At 43.7% G+C, this 16,751-nt stretch overlaps 1 protein-coding gene across 2 annotated transcripts in view; it reads right to left on the minus strand.

Annotated features, from left to right (window-relative positions):
* Nucleotides 1-3,498: 3,498 nt before the first annotated feature.
* Nucleotides 3,499-16,751, minus strand: part of AMOT (angiomotin) — a 57,700-nt gene continuing 44,447 nt past the window's right edge. For both annotated transcript variants that reach the window (XM_088062583.1, XM_005527406.3), the window contains 6 exons: nt 11,428-11,577; nt 9,780-9,970; nt 7,817-7,939; nt 6,945-7,177; nt 5,959-6,183; nt 3,499-4,954 (listed from right to left, as the gene is read on the minus strand). In XM_088062583.1, the coding sequence (XP_087918709.1) occupies nt 4,854-4,954; nt 5,959-6,183; nt 6,945-7,177; nt 7,817-7,939; nt 9,780-9,970; nt 11,428-11,577 (1,023 nt within the window). In that variant the 3' untranslated portion in view covers nt 3,499-4,853. The remainder of the gene's footprint in view (nt 4,955-5,958; nt 6,184-6,944; nt 7,178-7,816; nt 7,940-9,779; nt 9,971-11,427; nt 11,578-16,751) is intronic.

Raw genomic sequence — 16,751 nt, forward strand, 5'->3', positions numbered from 1 at the left:
AATTGCATCAAGGCTGACCACTTTCAAGCAGCTTCCCAGTAATCCCTGCTCCTTCCCTCCAACAGCACCATGAGAGGGGAGAGATAAATTAGGAGGCAGCAAAATGCACCAAGAATAGAGGAACAAAAAGCACATGGGTCTAGTGAAGGCTGTGATGTGGAAAATACTCACGGGGGTGAAGGCTGCTCATGTGCTGATGGCCTCAGATGTCTGGAAAAGGGTCCAGGCATCAAAGGAGAGGTGGCTGTCACAGCAGCTCAAAGTGCTGCTAATCTGACTTAAAAGGTGTGAGTTGTGGGCAGCTGCAGGGCTGGCCAGAGGGAAAAATAAATCGGGATGCTTAAGGGAAGAGACTGGAATGACAGGTAATTTATCTTGTAAAATCTCTGATTAGGAGTTGAAAACTTAGAGGCCAAGCTGTAGTGAGGACTAGGGAAGGTGAAGGTTGTTTTTGTTTGGTATTCCACAAGCTTCTCATACTAAACAAATTTACTGCAACTCACTGGAAAAAAGACTGAAAAGACAAGGATCCATTCTTTACACAGATACATATTTACAAGACTTCTTAGTGCACATTTACAACTGACTATTTTGTTTTCTTTCTAGAATTAAAGCTGCCATAAACCTTCAAAGACTTAAGGGCTGTTTCAACAGCCGAATTACAAAACAGCCCAGTCACAAATTACAAAATAAACTTGGATGGTTTAAATAAAGGGGAAAAATAATAAACCATGTGATCCACTTCAATATAGATTTATATAGGAAAGATAATTCTCTTGACACACTGTCTATGGTTGTGAAATGGTAAATTTCAGTATTTTAATTCATGCTTTGATATTTTGGGTCCTAAAGAGAAGCAGCTGACTGGGCCCCTGTTAGACCACAACCCTGCTGGGAGAGAAACTGCTCAAAGCCATTTGCCCCCCAAAAACTCTACGAGATGATGGTGGTGGAAACCAGACTCTAGAACCAACTTAGAAGAAGGTCTTTTTGAAAAGAAATGTATTTTCTTCATAAATACAGTACAATTACATTTTACAATGTCTTTTTACTTCCTAGACATAAAACCACTAACTTTTACAAAAGAGTTCCTATACAAATACATGAAAAGAGACTCCCCCTCTCCACAGCCCCCTGTCCCCCCAGCCCTGGCATGGAGCAAACCCCTGGGCAGCAGGGTGAATCCCAGGATAACCTGTGCCAGCCCCAGGGAGAGGAAGCTCAGTTATCCCAGGGATTTCCTGCCTTGTGTCAGTGTGGAGAGCCCCGGTCCCCCGAGCCACCACGGGTGCCACAGGTCCCACATGCCACCAGGGGCTCCTGGAGCACGAGGTGTCCTTGGAAATGGGTCTGGCCTAAAATTCTGTGAGTCCCCCCAGCTCAGGCAGCCTCAAAAACCAAAGCAAAGGCGATGCTCGGCTTCCAGCACAGACCCCACGGGCAGAACTTCAGCCCCACCACACGTGGTGACCTCAGTGTCCCCCTGCAGACTCCTGAGGAACAACTCACACATCCCCTTGAGTCCCCTGGCACTAAATCACTGCTCTAAACCCCCCAGGAACTGCCAGGCTGGAGTTCTTTAATTTAATAACAACATTGGGCCAGGTGGAACAGAAGTCTCTGGATCTCAGGCGGTTTCCCGAGCAGTCAGACCATAAAGGAACTGCCCAAGGGAAGGACTTGGGAGTTTGGCCTTTCTGTAAGCACTGGAAGAGGAAAAAAAAGAACTAAACTTCATTTTCTTGTTTTTCTCTACAAAGAAGAATATGTGGCTTTCTTTATAAAAGCTACAATTCTGCTTCTAATACCCGAGTTTAAGAAAAACTCTTAGTCTAAAATTTTGGTTTGCAAAGGTCGTTGCAATCATTGTTAAAAATCACTTTCTACCAGAAATAAGCTCTACAGAAGGCAAAGGAACTAGATGTGCAGTTTGTCTCCTTAAAGCAGTTTCTGTTTTAAAAACAAAATAAAAATCTGTACAGAGACTGAAGACTGTAGTACACATCTTCCTCAAAGCAAGCAGCTCGTTTACATTCACATCAGGATGGCTCTGAGGAAGCTCCAGGGGAAGAATACATTCCTGATGGCTCCCAGTTTGTCAGCACAGGAAAATGACCTCCAACTTCCACAGCAAACTTTTGGGCTTTTTGCTTTTTTTGGAAGAAATTGGAATGACAAAATAGGGCAAAGAGCCTGACTTAAGCAGCATAAAACTGCACCATCTTCCAAAATGACTTCAGTGGACAAGGAACTGCCAAGGCTCCTGCAATCCTGATGGTTCAGGCTGCCAGAGACAGCCTGGCTTCCATTTCTGGAGGAGACAGTTGCTGTATTTTATTCACAGGAAGCTATTATGTCCTTTTTGATTTGTAAAAATAAAATGCAGTGGCACTCCACTTGAAAACAGTGAGCTGCAGGGAGGATAAACCAATTATTTTCGCCTGAACAGACAATACTGATTGGGGAAAATCAGTTTTCTGAAAGAGGTCTTATCTGTAAAAGATCCAAATTTCCCAGATATTTTAGAATTACTGTGAATCAAGTGAGTTTAACTGTTTATTTAGAGACCTACAGTCGTAAAACTTCTTTCCAGATGCTGAGAAGTATTTGTAAAGATGGAATATAACTTTTCCTGGCTCTAAAGGAAGAGAAAAGCATTCAAACATTTCTCCCCACCCTCACACAGACACTCAGTGGCATTTTATTTCCCTTGTTGTTCATTTTAAGCCAAACCCACAAAATACAATATAGATATTTTTGCTGAAATGGCAAAAAGATGGACACCTTGAGCTAATGAGAAAAACTGAATTTTCAACAACTGTGGAGGAGGAAGAGAAATCAAATCATCCAGGGTGGGCATTACTTCATAAAGTGGGATGGAATTAAGCCAAGAGAAATCAGAAGCAAGACATTCTCAGGGATGAGAACGAAGTGGTGGTGGTGTGTGCCTAGAAAAGAGTGGGGAATGGTTCAGGGGGAAGGGAGGTCTGGAACTGTCTGGAAGGACATTGGATGTCCTGATGGAAGGGGGCTGTGCCTGGCCAGAGCATCTCCCACCCCACCCTTTGCCACCTCTGCCTTCTGCAGGACTGGGAAGATCCCCAACCAGCAGCAAACCTGCTAGAAACCAGGGGAAGTGTTTTCCTTGGATTTTAAGTGATTGTTATCAGAAGGAAAGCTCAGGGCTGACCTTTAGGCACCACCTGTGAGGAGAGAGGCACCTCCTCTCCCCTCCCACTGTGGAACTCCTGTGATCCCTGTTGGTCTGCTAAGGCCATTGCATTTGAACACCACAGCAGTAGTGTCAAACAGCAATTAAAGACATTCACTAACTCTGTGATAATTAATTGCTGGATTTCCTCATTTTGGGGGTGAAACGATCTGAAATGAAAATTTTGCTACTCTAATGCTGCACAGAAAGCTGAAACTAGCCAGGTTCCCAGTGTGTGACCACTGGCTAATGAAATATTTTAACATTCAAGTACAAAAAAAAAGTAGTTTTTAACAGAAATTAATATTGAAGTGTTTTAATAAAATGCAAAGACAGTAACAAAAAAATACTCATGTACTTCTATAGGTCTTAATATCTCCTTACAGTTTCTGTAACCAAAGCACTGCTGCATTTGTGATAGTTCCCAAAAATCTGGAAGTGAACCTCATGACTTAAATATGTAACTTTCTTCTGTAATGCCGCTGGGACCTTCTTGAAGCTGCTCTCTCCACTCAGATGAATTAAAGAAGTATTTTGAAAGGAGAGAATCTGCCATCTGAACCTTTGCATAGAGCTTCTCTTTAAAGCTCTACCTCTGAGGCTTTGCTGTGTGAAAAAGAATCCAGTCTCTCCAGAAAGGAGGGACATAGAAAGTTGAAGGGCATTTGAAATACAGAAAATTCTGCTACAGAGAAAGATCTCCACAAATGCAGTAGATTAAGTTGTTAAATCTGAAAAACAATAGGGCTTCCCACTGGAGCTATGGTAAATTTGAAGCAATTTCACTAAAGCCAATGGAATTACCATGTCAGAAATCTGATCTAACAGATCAGGGCTGGGCCTGTAAATTCTCCTTATTAATTTATGTAAAACATGAATGCAATATATTATTTACTATCCACTGTACAAATTATTGAAAAAGTACTTAAGTATAAAAGTGTGGCAAATCTTGCAAAAGGAACTACAAATATGAAATGCGACATTAATCACCGGAGTCATTTGTTTTAACAATGAAATAATTAAAAAAAAAAATTTGGGAAGTAAAAAAAAAAAAGTTACCACACTGAAAATGGTAATCTTTTCAGCCTACAAACATGAAATACCTATTCTGAGTTCTTACACTGAGAGGAAAGAGGAAGTGAAAGGGAAAGCTCCCTTGGTCACAGCTCAGATTTAGAAAAGCTTCCCAGAACACCTGTATTCCAAAACCATTAAGTGATGCTCATGACAATGTCCCTGCTTCTGATCATTTTAAGGCCATTAAGCTCACCTTACTACATTCAAACTAAACATGTAACCAGCACCTGTGAGAGCAGGTACTTCTGCTTAAGAGACTTTAAAAACACTGAAATGAAATATCAGATGTAGTGCACCTAAGGTCTAGTTTTTTTCTCCAGATGTTACCAGATCCAGTATTTAAAAAATAAAAGGGGAAACTTTCAAAGAACAAGTGTTACGGGTTTTTTATAATTTAGAACAAATTATAAATTAACCTGACCAAACTTCTGAGACATAATATACAAGAGCAAACAGCTGAGTGTTCTTTTATTACTCAGGTACTACATTTTTTTTTTTCCCAATAAAAATGTCTTTTAAAAATTTCTTGCTACTGTTATCCCAGCTCAGATCCTGGTACAGCCTTTCAGATGAGGTATTCTACCATCTCTCCATCTGGGAGGTCCTGCCCCACAGTCTGAACAGGGGCTTTTCTTTCAAGAGTGCTGGAGTGGAAGAGTGGCCCATCTATGTGATGAGGAAAAACAAGAGACAGACAATTAAAGGTGTAACTTCAATGAGGTCACAAATATGATATTCATATTTTAAGTCATCTCATATCATTGGCCATAGACAGCTAATAACTTCTTTAGTTTTAAAAAATTCAATTCCCACATGTGCAGCCAGACAAATAAAGCTATTTTATCAAATTCCCTTTGGGTACCTCCCACTGCTACACAAATCCACACAAAACTGGAGTGACTGCATTTAAACCAATGCAGTCAGGGTGGATTTTCACCACCAGACCTGTTCTTCCTCCATACCCATTAAACAGCACAGCATGGGCAGCAGGCAGAGCCCAGCCAAACGCTCTCTGCCATCAAGAACAGCATTGTAATGTGTCTGTAAGGAGAAGAGGCAAGGTTGTGTAATCTGCATTGATTTGGCAGAGTGGGCTGGAAAATGAGCAGCTCTTGCCAGCTGGGAGCTCTGTGGGAAGCAAATTCAGCTCCTGGGACAGTCACTGTCAACTGGATCTCCAAGGCTGAAGCTGGTCCTGTGACTGTGATGGTAGCAGGACAGCTTTATTGTGATAGTTCCCTCTCTCCTGCTTCTCCCTCCCCCTCTCTGAGTCCACCTGGCTTTGGATGCCCACTCAATGCAATGGCCAGTTTGAACAGCCCATTTTCATGTTTTTAAACCCCACATCCTACCCACAACTGACTTCAGAGCAGACACTGACTCAGAGACTGCCCAGGGATTTGCATTTCCCTGTTCTCAATCCTCAGATCTCGCTGCACCTCCCTGCCCAGTGTGCCCACGTTAATGCTGCCATTCTTCAGGCTTTTTTAAAATTCCTTCAGAGTCTTTGGGACCACTCAAACACCATCACACTTGTCTCTGAAATCAACTTGTCCTCACAAAAACTACCCCCAGTTTGCCTGGAGGGAGAAAGGGACGTCAGGGCTGCCCCACAGATGGAGAGTAAGTGGGGGAGGCTCTCCCCTGGGACTGGGGCTGAGCTCTGTTACCTGTTTTCTCTGCACTGTAGGTCAGGTTGGTGCTGGGGAGTCGCGCTGGGGTGGGAGCTGCAGGGGAAGAAGCAGCTTTGCCCTGCTCACTGCCCCTGTCTGTCTGGGTGCTGCAGTCTCTGCTGCCTGTCTTGGAGTGGGCTGACAGCAATGGTGTGGAGGGAAGGACAGGAGAGGGGGTGGAGGGGATGGATTCGGAGCGATATTCTGTTCCCAGCAGAACACCTGTGTGGGAAAAGGGAAGGAAATGTCACAGTCACGGAAAACTAACCGGTATCAGCTCTGCACTGATTGCTCAGGACCTGGAAAGTGCTCCCTCCCTCAAGAGGCAGCACTGCTTTGCCTTTCCACAGCACCTTCCACCCCTGGGTGCTGAAGTACCCAAGGAATAACAGTGTCCCCATGTTGCTGTTTGCAGGTGGGCACTAATCTGCACGCTCTGAAATCACCAGCAACAGGTCCTCATTTACATTTCAGAGGTTTTTACTCTCAGTTTTGGGCCTAACTTCCCCCAGGAAAAAAAAATCATCTGAGATTTGCTTTGTTACAACTCCATTTCCCAGAACAATGCTGTTGAGCCATTCCAGACAGGAGTCATGTTGGTGCAGGCACAACACTACAGGACAGAAATCCTGATTAAAATCTCTGCTCCAGTTCAAGGAGACTTTACACCTTCAGCCAGCTATAATACCCAGCTGAAAGCAAGTGCTTGGGAACCCTGAAAACTGTATCCCAGACATCCCAAAAGTCAGGTGGCAAATTGGGAATAAAGGCTTACATATTTAATGGCAGAGCCTGACTATCAGAAGTCACTATTTACCAGAAGTGACTAAAATAAGCAGCTATTTCAAATGTGTCCCATCTTGCAGCCAGCTTTTACTGCAGGCCAGGCCAGCTGCTCTATCTGTCCAACACATCCTCCCCTGCTGCTCCTGCCTCCCCTCCAAGCAGTGGCTCATGTATCAGAATTGGAATTCGGAAATTACCCAGGCTGCCCTTCCAGCTCTTGTCCTCCCTCTTCTCCTCCAGGATGGGGGTGCTGCTCAGCGTTGAGGAGTGGGACAGCAAGCCTGAGCCAGCGTTGGAGATGGACATGAGGGACTTGGCAGGTCTCATGGAGGAGAGCTGCTCTGTCTTGCCAGGCTCCTTGCGGGAGCGTTGCTGCAGCACTTTGATCATGGCATCCTTCTCGATGATTTGAGCGTGCAGGGTCTTAATCCTTTGGGGGAAGGAAAAAGGACAGTTTAAGTGTCTCCCATCTCACTGGACTGAGGTCTCAGTGTCCCCAAGGCTGTGACTAGGGCTCCCTTAGGCATTTGGAGAGGTCAAGAAAGGATACCAGGAGAGTGTCCTGAGCACTGGCTCCTCTCTGGCCCACAGAGCAGACCATGTGAGAGAGTGTGATATACCCACCCACCTCTGGCTACTGGAAACTGCTCTAAACAGCCATGGAAGGAGCTCTGAGACAAACCTGAGAGTTATGGGCAGGACATGAGAACAACAGAAAGAATTAACACACTTTGGGGAGTCTGCACTGGGCCTAACACCAGGGAAAACATCTCTGTGAGCCTGTTAAGGGGTGGCTGGAGCCTGGGGTCTGATGAAGATGCCCTGAAGACAGAAAAGGCACAAGCTAGATGCAAAAAATCTAAGACAAGACTTTTATACATTAGCCCTTGGTATCAAGACAGGTTTTAGATTGCTGTGTTTATAGTTCCTTGGCCAAATGAGTGTCTGGCATTTGACATCGCTGCTGCTGGTGAAGACACAAGAATTTCTGGTTCTGAGGTGTCTACCCAGGCAGTCAATTTCAAATCCCTGTCCCAAAGAAGCCAGGTAGGACCAAAGGGCACTTTACCTTCCCTCCATGTCGAGACATCTCCTGTTGGCCAGCAGGATCTCCTCCTCCTCCTTCTGGATGCGAGCCTCCAGTGAGGTGTCGTAGCTGGGGTTGGGTGAGTGGTTGATCACCGTGGTGTCCCTGTGAACAAGCAGGACAGCAGATGAAGGACCTGCTGAGTTTGCTGCTTTCCCCCCAGCAGCACAAAAATACTGCTCAAATGGAACAAACAAGAACATCTACTTCTTGTTTTTTAGTTTAAGCGGGCTCAGTGTCTTCCAAAAATCCAACTCTTAACTTCGTTTGTGTCCTAGTGAAGAAGGATTACAAAAACATGAAGATCATGACAATCACCTCCTGTCCACCACAGGCCACTGCCTCACTGCACTACTCTAAACTAATCAATGAGGCAAATCCAAGGACATGAGGGGAAAGGAATACCAGGCACTTTTCTTCAGATAAAAAGCGTTTTCCCTTCCCCTTCCAACAGGGGATGTGAATATCAAAGGGAACAAGGCGTGGAAGTTTCTTAAGTGATTCTAAGCAGCTTGGTCCAAAAAATCTGGAATAGGGTGAAAAGAGTTTCAGACTGATTCCACATAATGCCTAATGTTAAAACTGTGATAGCTGGTCAGTCCACTAACCAAATAATGAGTATTTCATTCTGCTTGTGAATGTGGAAGGGCATGAGAAGATCATTCACCAAAGAAACCCAACCTCACCCAGTTCCTGCTGGGCTCTAAAGCATCCTTCCTGCAACCTCAGCTTCCCAAGGGATGCCAGTTTCCACTGTTAAAGAAAAGGGAAAGGAATCTGGACAGTGTAAATGAGGCTGCCACTGGAATTAGTGGAATCTAGATGGAAATGGAAAAGCAGAGGCTCTTTCCTGACTGGACAACATTCTTGTTCATTTAATGAAACCTGAGCAGGCCTAACACATCCCCTCCCACTCCACGATAAACAATAGACCAGGCCCCAACTTATCAGCCCACGCTGAAAATATAACATGGCCTCTAAGCACAAGCAGCAGCAGGAGCCTTTAGGGAATCTCTGGGGAGGTGGAAAACAGTGCACAAGAAGCATCAATACCCTAAAATAACAGCTTCCTTCTGGAGCAAGATAAGATAAGTCTTTAAACGCTAACACAGCAGATCTGCAGCTTCACCCCTGTAATTCCAGTGTGATCTTACAAGCTGGGAAGCCAGTTGTGATAACATCCCTATCTGGATTTGGCTCATGAAACCATCTACAATAAAATCTGCTGTCCAGAACCATAAACTAGTAAGCAATGAAATCACATGCAAGCAAGGCCTGATGCTAAGGAGTTGCACTCCAGTAACAGCTCTTGTTTACCAACCAGCTGAGGCACTTGGGCCAATTTACAGCTGTAATAAGTGTGTCTGTACAGTTGTCTTGGAATGGGAGCTTGTTACCAAATTTCAGACACCCTTCCCACCCCCACAAGCAGTGCTTTCCATACACAGCAGAATGTTTTGAGCAGAATTTCCTAGTAGATGTTTCTGGTTAGTAACCAGACAATACCACAAAGTAATTTGCAAAAACATTCTGGAGAACAAGGAAGCCATTCAGGGTGAATGATGTGAATCACCAAGCTCACCCCATCTCACATGACTTCAGCAAGGACTGATTCCTGTTTTAAAAATTAAAAAAAAAAAAAAAACCCAAGCCTCTTCTCCTTTGAATCAACAGCTTCTAGGAATGGTTCAGAACAATTCTAATCTGGAAGATGGATCCTGCATGTGGAGGAATCTTCCCCTGGAAAAACGTTTCTAATTGCTGGCAACTGCACAGCTCCCAGGAAGAGCAGCCAAGCTCCGCTTGCTTGCAGAGTTCTGAGGAGCTGTTCAGACCACAGGGTGAGCAGTCACAGGAGGATGGCATGACAGCATTCCTGGGTGGGAAATATGACATTCAACTGGAAAAAGGAAATAATCCCAGAACTGTGGAAAGTCCCACTTACCTCTGAGCAGCCACGGTCGCAGCTGCATCCAAAGCAAACTGTCTCATCACACTTTCCTCCAAGTATTTCTGTTCCCACTTGGTCATGTCAGCTTCCAGAGCAAGGATCCTCTCTTCCTTCTCACGCAGGAGCTCCATGAGCGCCGTGGCATTGTACTCAGAGACATTGGCAGCCTGAGATGTGCCCTGACGCTGATCCCCAGGAGGAAAAAAACAAAGCAAACAAAAATAGAAGTCTCAGGATGCAGCTGTAAAGCTCAGGGTTGGCTGGTTTGCTTTTTGTCACTGGTTTGACACAAGAACCACCCCCAGAGGGAAATGCAGTGGCTTTATGCTGTATTGGCAAGGCTAACAAGAAAATACCTGAGATGGAAAATACTCATCCCAAGGCTTTTTTTTTCCCATGTGCAAAGCCCCAAATAAACATCCCAGAGCTGGACTGTGCTATACAGCTGTGATGTGCACAGCCCTTCCATAATGCCTGATCTAACACAGACAGACTCCCAAGTGCTCAGCAAGGCACTGACTAGTGTCACCCCTTCCAAAAAAATACAGCCAAAATATTCTTAAAGTATTTGATTACTAAATCAATATGATCAATGTATAGCTGGGACTGAAATAATTCGGTTCTAAAGCAAGATTTGGAAGGCAGGCAGTGTCCCCTTTCAGAGTAAGGAAATGTGGAGATTTGTTCAGATAATAGCTCAGTGAACAAAAATTGCAGTTTTATATGGAAGTCTCATGTGGGATTAGCAAGACACTTGACTTAAAAAATAAAATAAATGGTTTCAAGGAATAGAAATTGGGCCGGCTAACTATTTTATGCTGAGCTCAGAATTTTTAACCGTGACAGGAAAACAATTTTTTTGTGTTGACTCAGGTTCAATGTAAAAAGTTGTGGAGTTTAGAGTACCTGATCTTCCAGAAGTGCAACAGAAAACTTTATCAAATTATTGTAACTCCTACTAAAAACCAATGCAAAACCCCAAGATTTAAATATCTATTCCTATGCCGAGATGGAAGCTAGGGGATAAAAGTAACCTGAAACTAAATGTGGTTTAGAACACAGGCCTGCATCCTATTTCCAGTAAAATTCAGACACCTGACAGTTCATCTGTATTTCACACAGGCTGAAGTAAATGTAATTCCTAACACACCTGCACAACCTACTTCTCATTCATTATTTTCACTGAAGAAGACTCATAATAATGTTGCAATACAGTATAGGTGAAACTCCCATCTATTTCCATCAACTCCATTGATAGAATTGGCTTTGCTAGTTTAGTCTTGTGTGCTTTTTTTAAATTCAAAAGGTTTTTGAAGGGCTAGTTGTTAGTGAATTTTATATAAAATCCCAAACTGTGAACAAGATTTTAAAAATAACTTCAAATAATATAACCGTGGTATTTAAAGGTAAAGCAGCATGTAGCTATGAGGCTATTTCTGCATCTTGTCACAGGATGGATTCCCTATTGCTCCTTATCTTAACTCTCTTGTTGAAACAGAATTAAATCAGGTAAAAGCAATACAATGGCCAGGAAATCCATGAATCTAACTAGTGAGAAAGCAGTTTTTTTAACAAGATAAAATCCACTGCCTTTCTGTTCTGTGTGGGGCAGGGTGCAACCCCCCAGGAGGCCAGGGGGTACCTGCTGCATGCGGAGAGATTCCAGCTCCCTCTCCAGCCGGGTGCGCAGCCGGTGCTCCAGCTGCTCCCTCTTCTCACACGCTGCCTGCAGCTGAACCAAGGCCTGCTGCATCTTCTCCACCTTCTCAACATAGACCTGCTTCTTTTTCAGCTGAAACAAAGAAAAGGCAACATAAACAATGAGAACGAGCGAGTGAACTTTGAGCTTTGCCAGCAGCCAGGAAGATGATGTCCAGGTGACTTCCAAGTGATGGGAGCCCATAGGAAAGATGGAGAGAGGCTATTTACAGGAGCTTGGAGAGACAGGACACAGGGAATGGCTTCCCACTGCCATTATCCCATATCCCAGAGGCCAGAGATAGATGGGACTTTGGGAGGAGTTCTCCCCTGTGAGGGTGGGGAGGCCCTGGCACAGGGTGCCCAGAGCAGTTGTGGCTGTCCCTGGATCCCTGGCAGTGCCCAAGGCCAGGCTGGACAGGGCTTGGAGCAGCCAGGGATAGTGGAAGGTGTCCCTATGGCAGAGGGTTGGAATTGGATGATCTTTAAGGTCCCTTCCAGTCCATTCCATGGCTCATCACTGCTGTCAGTGGGCTCCAGCCTCCTGCTCTGGACTGGACACTCAGGATGTTCCAGCTCTGTCCCAGTTCTGCTTTCCTGCTGGGTGTATTTGTCCTTTCTGTCCTCAGTGACCCCATGGTAACGACGAGGAAACTGAGGAAATTATCTGTGGCAATGAACTAGAAAGGGCACCAGGGACTGAACCAGTGTTTGAGTGACTTGACACACGTTTCCAAGGTAACTGCAGCAGTGTTTAGAGCTGGTCCCCAAGTTGGGAACATTCCCAGTGCAATACTGAAAATTGCTGGTAGCATTTTTACAAGATTAAGCAGAAACTGAATCAAAACTTGTAGCGTCCTATTGCAGTCTGATCACAACAAAATTACAGGCTCAAAGTACACACATGGCTCTCCCCATGCCAGGTTTTTATCCAGGTTTATCCCAGCAGTCTGGACATTCTTCCTGGCCTGAGAGGTCCTGCTCTGTTCCTGCCACTGCCCTTCCATCCTCCTCCACTGTTCATCCTGCAAGCCAAGCTGCCATCCTGCCTCACAAGAAGCAACAAAAAGAGCCCCCCAGTAACTCTCTTAGGAAGGTTAATCCACAGTTCAGGCAGAACAAAAAACAAACTAAAATATGACTTTAAAAAAAAAAAAAAAAGAATAAAACATATCCAGCCCCTGGCTCTATTCAAATACAGGGAATACTGCACACCTGTGGGCATTATTTTCTGTTTAGGAAAAGACTAACGATTGGAATTAGCTGGCCGTAATGTGCAGCAAATCTGGGGCACTGCTTTTGTAGCTCTGATTGTCATAAACCCTGAAATAAAAAAATAGCAGGAAGAAGGCAACTTTTCCCAACAGTCAGAGCCAAAGCTCTAGAAAAGCACCACAATGCAAAACACAGACTCCCTTATGTGAGTTCAAAGAGCTGCTCTACATCTTCATGGAAGAAAAGTCCACTGAGGGATATTAAAGACAAAAGACACCACTTTTGGCTCAGGAAGTCCTTCTTGGAAGCGGAAAGTATTCTGGGAAAGTATCAGCCCCATTCTGACAGTGCTCCCTAGGAATCTGCTCTCAGCTTCAGCAGACACAGGATACTTTGATCTCAACAACACGAGCGGTTCTTACATCACACCTTTGTTCCAAAAAGCTCTTATCATGCGTTTCTTATAAAATTTTCCCTTTTCTCACTCCTGTTCCTTCAGGCAATGCGAAGAGCAGAGACAGAAAAATCTCCCAACACTATTAATCCCAGACATAGTATCCTTTTCTTCTCTCCATAAAGTCAGCAGGCATCTAATCTCACAGCAGGAATGTTGCTGCCTTAGAGGATTTTCCCCAAGCAAGAATTTTATAATAAAAGTTACAATAAACAGTGAGCAATCCAGCCAAAGGACTTCTCACCAGTGCATGTACAGTAGAAAGGTTATTTTTTTTTCTTTGATTGCTCAAGATTTCAAGCTTGTTTGGAACAGGAGGGATGAGAATATTTTAATGTAACTTAATAGTCTGCAGAAAATCAATAAATATGTTATACTTAATAAATCTTTTTATTCCAGATCATAGTACTTGATAACACCGATTTAAGGTTTGTCAGACTCCACTAAAGTGTGGATTAATGCACCAGTTTTAAGCTTAGATTAACAGCAGCTCAAAGTAGGCAAAAGTGATATAGGGTCAGCAGCAGAACTCAGAAATGAAGAGCACTCAGCATCTTGGGTTTTGACCTGGACAAGAGTGAGGAGCAAGTTGATAAACTCACTAGCAGTGAAATACCATGCATGGAGCTGAAAAATAATCTCTTCAAAACCATCTCTCCTCCCTCTCTCTTCTTCATAAAAGAAGTTAAGGATGAGGTGATGGAGATTTGGTCTCATTACCTGCTAGAAAGCATTTAAATTTCTGAGTTTTTTAACACACAGGCAAAATCCTGCAAAAGCAGCCACCGACAACATGTTACAGTTTCACAATTAACAAACCTGAGTATGCATATGTGTGGATTAACATTCTGGCCTGCATTCAAAGAATACCAAGACCCCAGCCAAAAAGCAGAATTAGGACACAGAAATTCCACTGAAACATTCACTTTGAACATGCTCCCATCAGCCAAACCTGCAGGTGAAAAGTTGCAACACAATCTGTTGCCCAAGCTCCCAGCACTGCCTGCACACGCCTGACTCGGGCACCAGACCCAAAGTACAGGCACAGCTTGTTCAGTGGCTTTGCAGAAAGACAACTTTTTTTTTTTTCCCCCTTCACAAGATGCACTTCTTCCAGCATCAGGAAGAATTAGGAATGTTGGAAGATTTAGGGCTGGTGTGTGTATTCTTTTCAACAGCTTAAAGCCAGAATTAATTCACTAATTCCTCAAGTAATTTTCAGGTTTTTGGAACCCAGGTGTTCAGTAAGCTTGAAAGGCATGGGATGTGCTTCAGACAGCTCAACTTTCCTAATGTCTTCTGCCAGAATTATCCTTTCTCTACAAGACAATCTCATTTCATGCACTTGCTGCTCTCAGTTAAGTCACTGCATATTCTGGCAGTGACTGCATATTCTCATTTACTTCCAGCTCTGCCACTCTACTACTGCAAGTATTTGTGAGAAAAATTTACCTTTCTGTGAACCAGGATTCTCCAGAAGTGGTAGAAGGGAAATCTAAATCTCTACAGTTTTGGTTTTCATCCCTCTGACTGGATCTGAACTCTCAATGTAAAGAGGATCAGGAATGATTCTGCCAGGCACAGAGGGATTTCATTACCAGAAATCAAGAACATGATCTTGTTTTCCTAAGACAGGAATTGGAAACAATTTCCTGAGTATTGCCAGGGTGCTGAAGACATAACTAAGATGGGAAGAAGGAAAAAAGGCAGCATGCTGAGGCTTGTTCTTGGTCATTTGCCATGGATTCCCCACCCTCTCCCTCCCAGCAAAGAACCAAAACTGGCTGCTCAGTGCCAAGGGCCACAGCAACATCTACCAGGGCAGGGATGGCATCAAAGGACACAGGAATTCTCTCCTCTGCATCAGGCCTTGCAGTGAACACGTGCTCTAGATAAGAGTTCATTCCTGAAGCTTTACAAGGATGCAGTCACGCCCTTTGGGATGTAATTTTAAATAAATTTGACAAGATAGTAATTTTCCTTTTGATGGTACAGCATTTAACTAAGATGCAAGCTCATGTTCACATAATGTATCATAACTGCTTTGCCTCCAAGGGTGTTCTGAAAATACAGAACATTTTGTTAATGAGAATATCTTTATTTTAACACCTCTTTACGATGTAAGATCTCAAATAACCTCAGTGCATGTCTGGAAACACAGCAGGATGACTGTATCCATTCCCAGCTTCCTACAGCACGATTTTAATAATGTCCTTATCCACTCCAGGTCAATCTCTGACTGCTTTGGAAAATGTCCTAACCAAGCATCAGAGGTCAGGCTATCATTTTATCAACAAAGTTTTCTAACTAAACCAAGGTAAACAGAAGCAATCACTCTCCAGTTGCCATTTACTACAAAGTTTATGTAAATTCTGCAACGGAACTGAGGACAAGAAAAATAAAGATGACCATGACTGGCCTGGGCTCCACAGAAATCCAGTGCACAAAGAGCAAAGCAATGCAGCGAATATCCCTGAAAGATTCCCTGGCTGCCTGATCAAGTATTTCCAGCTTCATTTAATTTCCCCTCTCCCTTGGCATGTACTTGCACAGTCTAAAATGAGTGGCCAAAGACAAAGTTCTCCCCTCAGAAATAGGGGATATTTGATTATTACTACAACTGCCCAGCACAAAGGGGATTAAAACATTCTATAAGCCATTCTAAAATCCTGTTCCTCATTTATTTAGGCTTTGACAAACTATGCAATGCCTTTCAGGGACCCCAGGTCCTTGCAGAAGGAAAGCTCTGAGGAGGGCACAGAGGTTCCATGGAAAGGGAGCAGGGGCACACAGGAATGAGGAATTTTCACTCAGGTCACAAGGCACAAAGGAGGCTGCAACATCCTCCAACTGGAGCTGCCTGTGCAGGACAAACACAGCCCTGGACACAGCAGGTGAGGGGGAAGGATGTTCTTTTTGGAAAGAAATTCATTGCTTCCAGATGCGTTACTCAGCAAAGATTTATATTATTTTTTTTTTCCCCTGGGAAAGAAGAGAAAACTTCCTGCAATGATTCAGAACTCTCCCAGGCATTTTGTCAAACCCAGCCATTACCCTCTTCATCTTGGACAGCTCCTATTTCAGCAAATTGGTAACACTCATCAGCATCTGTTTGTCTCCCACCCACTATTTCTGATGTCTTCAAAGTCCTTTGTTTAATATATTCAGGGTGTTTTCATAACATTCTGAGTTTATCCTAAAGCTGAATCCATTCAGATGCAGCTGAAAATGTGTTTCCCCACAAGAATTTGCCTGCTATGGCAGAAATGTAGTTAAAAAAAAAAAAAAAAAAAAAAGAAAAAAAGAAAAAGAGCCAGCAAGCACGTTTAAATCACCTCACCCTCTTGCAGTTGGAATATATTTCTCTAGGATGCCTTTGAACCCTCAGTTTGTTTGAATTCAGGCCCAACAAGGCGCCAGTGGCCTCAGCAAGAATTCCTGCTGAAACAATTTGGTAACACTATCCCCGTGCTAGGGAACAGTGTTTGTGGCATGGGAATGTCACAATGTTGTCACCCCGTTTGTTTGTGTTAAAATAAAGTTCTAACTCTCAAAGCCACCTCTGGAAAATCACTAACAGGCAGAATATGTGAGATAGT

The sequence above is a fragment of the Pseudopodoces humilis genome, chromosome 15 (assembly GCF_049639895.1).
Source record: "Pseudopodoces humilis isolate 2021_Gansu_Grassland_sample_001 chromosome 15, ASM4963989v1, whole genome shotgun sequence".
Lineage (NCBI taxonomy): Eukaryota > Metazoa > Chordata > Aves > Passeriformes > Paridae > Pseudopodoces > Pseudopodoces humilis.